Raw genomic sequence first — 13,119 nt, forward strand, 5'->3', positions numbered from 1 at the left:
TTTTTTTCTGTGACAAAATTTTGCTTTTTATATTTTAATTTGTTAACATTTTTTTGTGTACTGGATAGTTTGAAAGATTATTTTATGATATTTTCCTTTATTAAAAAGAACAAGGTTTGTACAGGTCATGAAAATCGTGGGTGGTCATAGAATTTTACTTTTAAAAAATTCAGTTTCAAAATGTCTTGGAATATCGGTGATTTTTATTATTATATTAATCTTAGTTTTGTAAACATTAGTTTTTAGAAAATATGAGTTGAAAATTTGGAACTTGCTGTATTGAAAACACCAATAAGCAACAAGCTTTGAGCTCTTTTCATCTGCGAGTGAACAAGTTTCATATGACTATGGTTGGAATGATATTGTTATTTTGGAATAAACTAACAAATCATTTGGTAGAAATCATAAAACTATTGATTAAATGAAGAACAATGATGCGTTAGAATTTTTTCCTAATTTGAATGACATTTTGGGCACAAAGTACTACTGTTGAGAGTCAGTTGGGGCTTTAGATACAATATTCTAATGTAAGTTATTAACATTATCTTGTTTCTTTGTGTTTTTTCAGTCTTTTCTTTCAGGTTTAAAATGAATAAAATATATAAAAAGGTTTTATGGTTTTACTTGTATCATCGTAACTTGTGACGATTGATGCACATAATAATGAACTTGTTTAGAAAAACTATTTCTTAAATATTATTTAAATATGGGTGTGTTATCATACAAGAAAATATATATGTTGAACATGATGTTGTGATATAAAGGGTTTTTGACCTAGATATCCAATTATGTGTTAGGTTGAATTATAGCAGTGAACTGTAAAAATATACACAGATTGCTAATGACCTTAGCAGTGTGAAAATTGTCTTACTAATAATATGAGTGTGAATATTTGCTTTGTTGTCATGTGATATATGGTGGTTTATGTTCAGCAGTCAATCAGACACAAGTTGACTTGTCCTGTTGGCAAGTTGTGAAATGTATTCATTACTTGAGTTTATTTACACACTAGAGGAGTTTTTAGGGAAAGACACAAAAGATTTATCACTTGTTTTTAAACTAAAGCTTTGAAATTTTTGAAGTTTACTTAAAGGACTATAAGGGATGTGAAAACTATTAGTTTTGTTCAGTAATACATTTTTCACTTTAATTTCTTTTAATGTCGTGTTTTGTCTCTTGTTTGCTTGATTGAGACTTGATGATTGTGCATTATTGTTACTGCTAGTATGTCTTGTATAGCTGTTTCTGCATTTTTTATAAACTGTTAAAAAAATCATTAGTTATTTAACTTTGGTGAAATTCAAGTTTTATTAAATTAGTAAATTAAGTTCTTGAAAATAACAATTTGGTTGTGGAAAGTCCTGGAATTTTTTGCCATTAACCTGTGTAAACCTTGATAGAAAAACAAAACAAAAATATTTCTCTATATAAATTATCACAGTATTGCATATAGTTAGTAAAAGAACTTTTGTATGTTTGACCTGAAATGCAGGTTTGGATTGGTAACAGTGAAAAACTATTCATCTGTGTTTAGAATGAAAATAAAAGGATTTCATAAGAATGCAATGCTGAAATGATACATGTATAGGTAAATATTTGTGTTAATAAATTGCTTAAAATAAATGGCTCTAATCTAGAGTTAGATAGTTGTTTGTTTGTTTTTATAAAAATTAGCATCTTGTTAAACTGTGAATCTATGATGAGGAACATAATTTGATGTACTTTAAATATTTAATTGTGTTTAGTTTGGTCAAGGCAGATTTAGTTACTTACATACCAGTTCTCTAATTACAGATGAATCATCCACATGTTATATTCAAGCACATGTATTTTTCAGAAAAGAAAGGAAAGAATAGTTGTGGTATGTTGTTTGGTCATATCCTGTATTCATACTTTAAACATATGGTACTTAAATTATAAAAGTATGGTTGTGTCTTCAAGACTGTATACTTATACACCATTTGTTTTATAAGTATGTACAAATGAGTAACATTTAATGACCTCTAGTTATTTTTTATACGTGTATTATCCATATATTTACTTGTCATATATGTTAATGATAAATAAAAAGTCAAAAGTTTACTGTTATCATACAGATATCTCTTTAGAAAGGATTCAGTATATCAGAATAGTTTTTGGGCCTTACCATATTGCTAGGGTTGGTCATTCTCCATCTGATGACCATACACCTCTAAAATAATATTTCTGACATGTTTGAAGCATACCACTTCTCCATACATTCCATAGTTCATCTAATCTACAGGACGGTAATTTTCCATCAGTCTCATTGCACTGAAATATGTAAGTGTAGTGTAGTGATTTGGTAGGTATGTCTTCATGTGGAATAGTATGCACATCCATTTTATTCTCCAGCTATTTTAGTTGTGTAGTGGTTCAGGAGGAAGTATGACCTCATTTTCATTCAAAGCAAGTGTTTTATTGCAGTGCAAAGGGCTCAGAACATTGATCTGGCAATAATTCACTTTAGCCTTTTTATTCTTATACGTGAATCCTAACTTTCGTGTAGTTCAGTATCCACTGATTATTGTGAATCCCTTTGAAAAGCTTCACAACATGTTGTATACTTGTTACACTTAGTGGTATACATATACTTTGCTGAGTGCCGTCATTCACTGCCATTTGTTTTGTTTTTTTACCAGCTAGGAAGAATTTGTACAATTTTGTACAGTCAGACTTCCTTTTCTGGATATGTTGTGGAAGCAATAAATGTACATGTGATTTGTGTCACTTTTTACAGAAGGAGATTCTTTATTATTGTGTTGTGTACTGTTGCATAGGAGACGTGTATGTTTTTTTTTTTCCTTTTACTTTTCTTGTTTGTGGATTCTCAATTAGTACATGATGCCACACTTTGCTTACCACAGCTGGTTGTGACTTGTTGCAGATATTTTTCTGGGCAGTTGTTGTTGTTGTTTTTTTTGTTGTTTTTTGCCATAGTTGTTCCATATTGTACATTAAGTCCAAGGGATACCTGTAGTTTAGAAAATCTAATGCTTCATCTAAGCATATCCATCAGATATGAGTGTAGGAATGTTTTGCTTTGGAAAGGGCTGTTATATACCAGTTGTTGTTTTTTATGGAGTTATACTACATTATAATTTACCACATAATGTCAGAGATACATGCTGCTGTTCAACCATGACTTTATACCAGCTGTGTTTGTTCCAGACTTTTTAGTTTATGCATTAAAACTTATTATATAATATTCTCAATATCCTCTACCTCTGGTAATAAAATGTTTATAAATATTGGTTTATAAAATAGATAAATTGGATATTTTATTATATGAATTGTCTTTACATACATCTTTTAACTGTGGAAAAGGTCTTGTGAATTGATATGTTTTGTTACAAACTGGCAAAATGTCTTAGTAGTTTTGTAATTTCTTTAAGGTAATTCTGATCGGTATGAATGGAGTTATAAATACTATAGAAAACCCCCTGGAATATCATTCAGGAAGTACAAGGTATGCAAATTTATTTCAAAAATTATGTTATTGCTAAGAATTGCATTACGTTATTCCCAGTTCAACTTAATTTGAACATGTGACACAAACTTAATATCTGATCTGCCATTATATTGAATTGTGGTAATATTGGAATGTTCAATGAAAGTTACCTGTTGAGAAGCAGCACATTTTGTTGTAATATGATAACAAACTGTAAAAAAATGTAAATAATCCTATCTTTCACCACATTTACTGGTATTATCTTTATGGTTGAAAAATATTAAAAAGAAATGTGTTTCCATATTATCAGTAATTTTTCTTGTGATGTTCATTTTACTAAAAGATAAAATAGAGATTGTGGTCACTGAAATCATTATAGTGTTATTCATTTTTAGACTTAAATAAACTTAATGAATAAATTTAATGGATACAGGATGAAAGTGGTCAGTTTATTGAGTTTGAATGAAGTTGAATAGATAGGTCAACAAGTTGGTGATTCAGTGAGTTCAAGAAATGATATTGTAGGTATTTAAATATGCAGTAGGTAAATAAGCTATGAGTAACTTGATAACTATGTTTGTTCATGGGTATTTGTTTTAAAAAGTAAAATGAGTGGGTGGATGAAACAGAACACAGACTTATGAATGGTATGATGAATGGGTAGATGAAAAACAAGTGATTTGGTATGTACAGCAGATGATTTTATGAATAGTGGTGTGAATGGTATGTTGATTGGGTGGATAAAATATGGATTATGTAGTAATTACAGCAAATGGTTTTATTATTGTGAATGGTGGGGTGAATGAGGGATAAGAGACAGATGATTGGGTAGTTACAACATAAGGTAAAAGAAGATGGATTATTTTCTAGTACTATACATGATTAATTTGATTAACTGTGTATCTTTATGAAAACTATCACAACTATGCTGTTGGTGACCTGTTGAGTTGTTTAACAAATAGCATGTGGAAGACATGTAAATGATGTATTTATAGATTGAATAGGTGTGTATTATGATAAAGTATGAAAATGTTTATGTTGTACTGATTTTGTTTCTGTACAGAGAGATGTACGACTAGTTAACAAATATGTGGAACTAGCTCTCGTCCTCGACCAAGCTATGGTAAGTTTGAGCTCATACATTTTAGTGAATAAATAACTGGTGCTCTCAAAAGATGGTACAGTCTTTAGTAATGCCGTAGTCAATGGCTATTGGAAAAGTTACATTATCGTGATTGAAAATTGAAGGCAAAAAAGATATGGCATATTCAGATGATACCAGAGAGGGAGGGTAGATGAATACAAAACACCAGTAGGGAGACATGTTCTTGCAATAATATCCAGGTAACACTTAATGATAACAACATAATGAGACCATAGAAATGAGTGTTCTTAGAATGAAGATGCTTGACTAGACTTGGAAGGTGAAATTGTCATATTAAACAAGGTAAGAGACATGTTATAAAAGTGTCATAACGATAAATCATTCATATAAAACTGATAATTATGCTTTATAAGCTTAACATAGCTTACACCATAACATTTGGTATTACTGTTTGTATTATCAAATTACATTATCTCAACCAAAATTATCTGTTGTATCCCAGCTAACCTGAAGAGGTAATATTGGGTGAAAGGCCTCATTAATACTAAATATTGTAGGTTTAGTGTATGGTTGATATATTCTTTGCTTTCACTTATAAGGCCTTAGGAATTCTATTGTCTTTGTTATATTCTCTCTTGTAATGTGTCATTTTAATTAATAAACATTTTCACTTCATTTGTTGAAAACTTTTTTCTTTTTACTATAGCATTTGGAATTAAATACAGTTCATATTTTATTAACTTACTCACTCTTTTTAATTTCAGAGAGTTATTTTTACCAGTGATTACCCAAATGTTACAGTGAGGTTACCACTATTTCTTGACATTCTTGTTAACTTGTATATCTCACTTCTATAGTGTATTTGCTTCACTACTAACTCACTTCATTTTATTTTTATAACAAAAAAATTCGAAATATTTTACTTTCGATATCTGAGGATTTCTGCTTTATTCTTCTCCTTAAATAAATAATACAAGTTATCTTGGATTGGTGATATCTTTTCTGACATGAGTAATTAAAAGATTATTTTCGTAACTTCTAAAGATCTTTTAAAATTATGGCCTTTGTGTTCGTCTCCCCTGGAATTGTTTGTTAAATTGTTCTTTGGATACTCTGGATTGAAGAAGTATTTTTGTTTGTTTATTTTCTTCTGATTGTTCCTGAGGTTGTTTTTTTTTAGAGAGACTGTTCTATATCTCGTTATTTATTGTGTGAGGTCATCTAGGATTTTTTTTTCAGAATCCAACCCTCTTCTAGTTCATATGTGTTGTTCATGTACCTAATACCATGGAAGACTACTGGTTCGTACAGTTGAGTTTTCTTTGTTAAAAAGTCTTATTACTGCTTGTTGAAGAACATTTGTGTTCATACTTCCATATACTATATTTCATCTATTTCAGTGAAATATTTTTTTAAGGCAGTGCAGTGGTATTAAAATGTTCTTTTTTGTTATTTACAATACTATTTGTATTTTTTAATACTTTTTATTTAAATAGAGAAACTTTAATTATCAGTTACTATATCAAAACAAGACAGGAAACATGATGAAATAAATCATTACCACACCATTATTTAACCTCTCATATCGTTTGGATGAAAGTTGTATTGTTTTATTCTAATCTGACTCCAGACTTTAAGCCTGTTGATTTGAAATATCAGAATTTCAATTTATTTCTGTATAAGTTTATGAACAGTAAAATGTTGCTTATCCAATTTGTAATACATTTCTACAGTTAGAAGAATTTATATTCTCTCACTATATGTTTTGTGATATAAATGTTTTGTTTTGTTTTTCTTTTCAGTTTGAGAACAGGAACACAAGTGTAACAAGTGTAATTAATGATGCAGTCCAGATCATCAACTGTGTTGACATGGTATGCATAAAACAATGATTTGATGTTTTTATAGTTCAAAATGTCTTTTTGTAAATGTGACTATTTACAAATTTTGAGCCTGTTCCTTCATTAGTCTGAGACATTTTGTTACCTCTTCTGTAACCTATCTCCTCAGTTGTTCTGCAGTTTACTCCTGTTGGTGTTTTGAGAACAGTCTCTATCACTCTTACATTTTAGTTCAACTTTTTCCACACACAAATGATATTTTTTCTTCATGTCGTCCTTTACTAATTCTCTCAGCTCTATATCTTGCTTCTTTTTTCAGCATTTGTTAATGCTGCTTTGAGAAAAAAAAATGTAAATACTTAATTTGTATAACTACTAGAACTTATTACATTGATATTGGTTATTTTTTAATAGTAGGACTTTATTACATTATTTCATGCTTTCTTTACTCGTATAATAATTTGGAAAATCATCAGTAGATAAGTTAAAAATGGGTTAATAATTCCTTCTTTTTTCTTCTCTAGAATGACTGTAGATTGTAACAGACAATTACAACTATTTATTGTAGTACTCTTGGATTCTAACCTTTTCACATTATCTTTGTTTTAACTTTATGGTTTTATTATTTTACTTTTGGGCCCATAACGGGAACTCATTTAAATGTTTTCAAGTTACAGTCAAATCCTACCACGAGCTGGTATTAGTTGTCAATTGAGCTTGAGAAATTTTAAATGTATTATTGGTTCATTTAAATTTTAGTATCTAATTTATGAAGTTTCTAATTTTTACATTTTTTATTACTATTGTTAAAAAGTGTATAGGAATAAATAGATATTCATAAAAAATATGTTTGGTACTTGCCAAGATTGAAACAGGTATTGTACTTGAGTAGAAATTCTTGATATGCCCTATTCAGTCTATTAAATTTGGTTATCCAGAAGAAAATAAGAAGCTATTTGATTTCAGATATGCATTTTAGAACATAAAAATATATTGGTCACTTCTGTATGATGAGAAACTCTCTTGAAATAAAAATGTATCTCAGAACAGCTGGTATGGGTATTAACACTTATTGATAAGAAGAGAACAACATTTTGACCTTCCTAGGTCATCTTCAGGTTAAGAAAATGACCTAGGAAGGTCAAAATGTTGTTCTCTTTTTATCAGTAAAAGTGTTAATACCCATACCAGCCATTCTGAGATGCATGTCAGTCACTTGAATAGATTGTCTCAGAATTACTATATCTAGCTTTTGAAGTAAGTTATTGATAGGTTAAAAAGTATTTGAGATGCTCAGGGTTGAACAACAGCAATCACAGACAAGGAATCTAAAGCAAACTGCCTCTATGTGTATACCAAAAAAAAGAAGCATCTGTAATAAGTTTCATGTAAAGATGAATATTCTCTTTCTAGTAGTTATAAATATGCCCATTAATTATGTAAAGGTGGTACATATTACCATCTTGAAAGACAGAACAAATAGAAGTGGCTTCTCTGATGGTGTGGACACGTTGATATCTCAGCAAATGGAGAAGATAGGAGGCTTGAATTTATATTGCTTGTAATTATGGATAGTTAGCATTTTCAATTGGTTAGACATTCTGAAAGCTGTATCATTGAAAATGTGAAATCCAGAGGGGGAAACCTCAGAGTGCAAACACTTCATGTGACACAGAGAAGTGAATATTGTGTACTTGTTTGACTTTCTTTTTGAAATTAAGAAATTTGACCCTAGATAATATAACAATTTAAAATATGAACTACTTTTAAACACCAAGTTTGTTGACAGACATTGATACTAGTAGTTTAATTAATATTTGTAAGTAACTGTAAAAGTTTATGACATACACTTTGACCCAGCTTTATGTATTTGGTTAAGTACCTGTCTTTGTTTTAATGTACTCCGTGAACAGGTTTACCTGTATATTTTGTTGAGTGAAGCATCTATATATTGTTAATACTGAATACAGTGAGATATTTTAGCCAGTGGACAAGCCACAAAAGAAAAATTGTAATGGGTGGCTGGCAACTTGACAACTGCCACCATAAAATTGAAACTTCTGATAGTCAAATGTTATAAATAATGGACTCTATATTAGCAGAGTGACAGGTATTTCTGGTCAAAATATTTCTGTCAGTTTGTGATTTTTCATGTTCCAAGATCACTATTTTTGATGTGTCTAAGTTTGGTACCCTAACAGTATTTTTGCAATGAAATAAAAAGTCCCTAGACTCTTAGCTGTTTCAACAATTGCATTGGGAAAGTACACTATATAGGGATAGCACATTTTGAGAGTGAGTGTTGTGTTTGATTAAACAGTTTATTATGCTGGAGGTGCATTTGTCGTGCCATTCAATATCAGATCTAAGATTTTTTAATTGAGAACCACAAGGGTTAAATTTTAGGCTTACAGTGCTAAAAATCATTGTTCAATACATGTGTTAGGCACAGCTCAGCTAGCTCATTGTGTATTTTTGTACTTTAATACAAACAGCAACAACAAAACTCTTATGCAGTGGGACATTTGTTGATGATGGGATGTTATGTCAGTTAGTTTTTGCCTTATCTACTTTATTCTTATAATGGATATTGAGTTTAATAGAGATTGCAATCTGAGTAAAGTGGTAAATGGTGTTGAGACATATTCATTGAATTGTTGAGGTGTTGTTGTTACAGTTTGGGGAATTGTATTGTTATGTTGTGACAGATTACAAGTGGCGTCGTAAATAGAAAGCTTTTAACCTTTAAAAAAAAAGTTTTCATCTCTGCAGGTCAATATGTTTTTTTTTCAGAAGGCAAATAATATTTTTGTAATGTTTGTTTTATCTATAACACATGGTTATACTTTTTTATTGCATATCTACTCTTCTGTTTAGTTCATCCCAGTTGAAATAACATGTTGTCTTGTATGTGTGACATAATAACCAAGAATTAACTTAATGAATAATGTTACATTACGTGGTTGTTTCCAGTACTTCAGTTCTATCAACACAGAGATATCGATAGTCTACATTGAAACATGGGGTCATGATGGGGACCAGATGGCGGTAGTCAGTAATGTAAGACAGACTTTGCTATCCTTTGTGGGATATGTCTCAAGGAAGCTGTTTAAAGTGGCAAAGGATGCTACCCACTTGCTTACGTAAGTGAACATTATATAATTTTAATATTTTGAAATGTTGACTATGAATTATCTATATTGGCTTTCTGTACTGCTACTATTGTAATTTTGGAGATCGCTTGTTTTTTATTATAGAAAAAATGTTAAGTCTTAATACTTGAGAAGGATAATGGTAATGATAACTAGTTTTATGTGTAAGCATGTTTAAAATTTGTATGTATAAATAAAGGAATAGTAGATGTAGGAACATTTTATTTATACTGGTATTGGATCATAAATAAAGTTATAATCTTAGTAAGTTTTTTAGTGTTTACATTTTTTCTTAGTTCTTTATGTTTCTCAGTTTTGAGGTGCTCTCTTTTAAAATTGAGGTGTGAAAAAGTATTAGTAACTGCTGGACAGTGTGTGATTGTTTCTTCAACATTTGATTCATTCATGAAGGAATTTAAGTACAAATTAAAATGTAATCGTAAAATGGCTTTTGAAAGTCTTAATTACAAAGGGTCAGCAAACACTACAGCTCTGTATTGAAAACTAATTTTTTTAAGGAACTGCATGATTTTATTGTAGTTGGCATAAATCCACTTAAAGATCTAGGCTTAGAATATTTTAAAAGTTCTAGGGATAGTTTATGTTAATTTTGAATATTATATTTAAAACAGTATAAAAGCCTAATGTTAAAAGTGAATTGTATTTCACTAATTGGTTTTTTGGTAACAGAAACTAATAGAAAAATAACTGCAAACAGACAAATTATTTTTGAAAACTGTGGTATTGTGAAATGTTTAAGAAGTTAGGTACAATTTTAAGTGAAAACATCGGAGTGTTTGTAGATAACTGAAAAAACAACAATCTTTAGGATCATTTTTTTTATAATTCAGCCTGTTAGAGTTTGATAATGACATTGGCCTGTTCTAATATATTTTGGGTATTAGTTGTTATTCAGACTTAAATTATCCTATCTGTAAAAGTAAACCAATATATAAAAAAACTTTGTTTCACTGTCTGGACCTGTTATACTGAAATGGTTTTGGGTTAGTTAGAGACATTATTTTTCTTAGAAAATGTATTGAAGTAGTAAAGCAAGGCTATATTTGATTTTGGTTTCTATGCTGGCTGTAAGCTTGAAATAGTGTCAGAATAAAGTGCATGGAAGATTGTTGTTTTATGATGATGACAGTACCCCACTCTGTAATGATAAAGAAAACGGGCAAGGCCTTCATGCTCAGATACACTGATCAGTGTGACAGTAGTGGTATACAAAAGAAGCTCTAACTGCAGCAATCTCTTATTTAGCAAGAATTCAGTGTGGATATGGAAACCATCTTTAGCTTGGAGAACTTGCACAGAGCTGTAAATACATCTAAAAGAATCTCCACGTTTTAATATTGTGTGGATCTGTACCTTTAAGAAACGTATAGAAGACAACACAGCTAAGCAACTGGTAACATTCATGAAATATGAAATGATCCTTTATCAAATCCTTACCCAAACCATGAAGGATTACTTTTGTCTTAAATGCCATCAAATCATCATTTGCATGAACCTAGAGATGTAGTTAGAGAATTTCTGTTGGAATGAACCACTACTACCAGTCATCATTAGGTGGTTATCATGATGGAGGAGAAACCAAGATCAACGCTGCTGAATTTGCAGCTGTTTTTTTGGAAGTGTTTCAATAATAACGACTTGACAGCAGCTTTAAATGTGGAAGATCTCTGAAATAGTCTTAACTGCTTACAGTGCCCAGAATAAGTATCAGTCTAGCATATGAGAAGTGGGTTATAGCTGCATTTAATACCAGAAGATGCATCATGATCCATGGAAACTGGTATTTAGACTAGATCACCTTCATTACTTGTCTTTTGTACACAAGGCTATTAGAGCGAACATTCAAGCTTCACGTAAGCAGCATAAGAATGAAACTGAAAGTCATAAAGCAAGCTCTTTGTTTAATTGCTGAAACCAGCAAATTGCAAATAGGCAGTGCCACATATAAATGTAACTAACTCAGAAGCAGTATCATACATAACTCAGAATGGCTGGAAGGAAGTAAAGAAACTGTATGGTAAGACCAGGTGAATGTATGTGTTCCACCATGCAAGGGTAAAGCTAAACAGGTAAACTGACAAGTTGGCAGTAGAAACCCCTTTATCAAATCTAGTGCTATTCTACTGGCTAGAAATTGATCTCCACTTCACTACTAAGATACAAACAGCATCTGTAGATGGTGTTCATTAACAAGAAGTGTGAATACTGTAAAACAATATGCATTATGGTTCTTGATGACAAGAAACCCACTTAAAATAAAAATGTATCTTAAAATGACTGATATGAGTATTAACACTTTTACTAATAAAGCAGAGAACAATGTTTTGACCTTCCCAGGTTAACCTGATGTGACCTAGGAAGAGCGAAATGTTGTTCTCTGCATTATTAGCAAAAATATTAGTACCTAATGGTATAGCTAAGAAAAAAGATGTTGAATCAAGTAGACAGTATGCAGCTGCAAGACCACTGGTAACATCAGTATAGGAACTCTTTTCTACATCCTGTGAGGTAGCTAGACTCCATGTGAGGGGTCAACACCTGTTGGTGCAACCTCTGGGATTGTCACCTTGTAGTCTATTCACTGATATTTGTTATATCTTTATTAATTAATTAATTTGTTTTCGATTATTAGCATGAAGATTTTAAATAGCATGTGGTTCTGTTTTTACCTGAGTTTTTCAAATTATTTTATCTAGAGAAGAGCAAATTTGTCTTAAACACTTTGTGTTATCCAGAATGCTGTTGACTGGAAGCAACCTTAAGGCATTCAACTCTGAGAGGTTTGGGTCTGATACAAGAAATTTTATTTTGGGGGGCAAGAAAATTGTTTCATGTGTAAATTAGACTAAAGTGTATATAAATTGGGATCAAATATAATATTTATTTAAAGATACTTTCATAACTTTAAGAAAATATATTTTATTGTAATAATTTTTTTCTTTGAAATATTTCTTTTCAGTAGAAACTAGCCAACTTTTTTCTTTTTTTATTCTAGTGGTCGTTCATTTGGAGGAATGGAGGTTGGCATGGCAGTTCCTGATACAATTTGTACTGAAAAAGCTGTTGGTGTTAGTCAGGTAACTAACTGCTTATGAATGTAACATGTCCTTTTTTGAGCTTGTTTCTGTGTCAAAATGCTGTGCATCAGTGATAAGTTGTACTTACGGGGCATTTTAAAGTTTAACAAAAAAACACAGGAAGATTCATCTTGTTCAAAGAGCACATCACATAATTCCCTTATAAGTGTGAAAGGTATAAAAACTACACCTGAATGTTTTAATATTTTATTTAATTTAATAATAGAATTTATCAGTTATAATAATAGTGAAATAATTTAAAATTATTAATTTTTTTAATTAAGCTTTTCCTTCAGAGACAATTTTTACTGATCTACACCAATAGATGGTATTAATGTATGAATATGTTAAATTTCACCCATGATTATTTCGTTTTTGATTGAGGAAATTTCCTTTTGTTTTAGTCATGTCTCCAACACGTGTGCAAAGTAGAAGGTATCATATGAAATATCTA

The 13,119-nt window shown here is 30.6% G+C and overlaps 1 protein-coding gene across 2 annotated transcripts in view; it reads left to right on the plus strand.

Annotated features, from left to right (window-relative positions):
* LOC143235268 (disintegrin and metalloproteinase domain-containing protein 11-like) overlaps window positions 1-13,119 on the plus strand; it is an 82,534-nt gene that overhangs the window by 28,694 nt on the left and 40,721 nt on the right. For both annotated transcript variants that reach the window (XM_076473239.1, XM_076473240.1), the window contains 6 exons: window positions 1,795-1,861; window positions 3,414-3,487; window positions 4,533-4,592; window positions 6,377-6,448; window positions 9,389-9,558; window positions 12,584-12,665. In XM_076473239.1, coding sequence (XP_076329354.1) covers window positions 1,795-1,861; window positions 3,414-3,487; window positions 4,533-4,592; window positions 6,377-6,448; window positions 9,389-9,558; window positions 12,584-12,665 — 525 coding nt within the window. The remainder of the gene's footprint in view (window positions 1-1,794; window positions 1,862-3,413; window positions 3,488-4,532; window positions 4,593-6,376; window positions 6,449-9,388; window positions 9,559-12,583; window positions 12,666-13,119) is intronic.

The sequence above is a fragment of the Tachypleus tridentatus genome, chromosome 12 (genome assembly GCF_004210375.1).
Source record: "Tachypleus tridentatus isolate NWPU-2018 chromosome 12, ASM421037v1, whole genome shotgun sequence".
In the NCBI taxonomy this organism is placed as follows: Eukaryota; Metazoa; Arthropoda; class Merostomata; order Xiphosura; family Limulidae; genus Tachypleus; species Tachypleus tridentatus.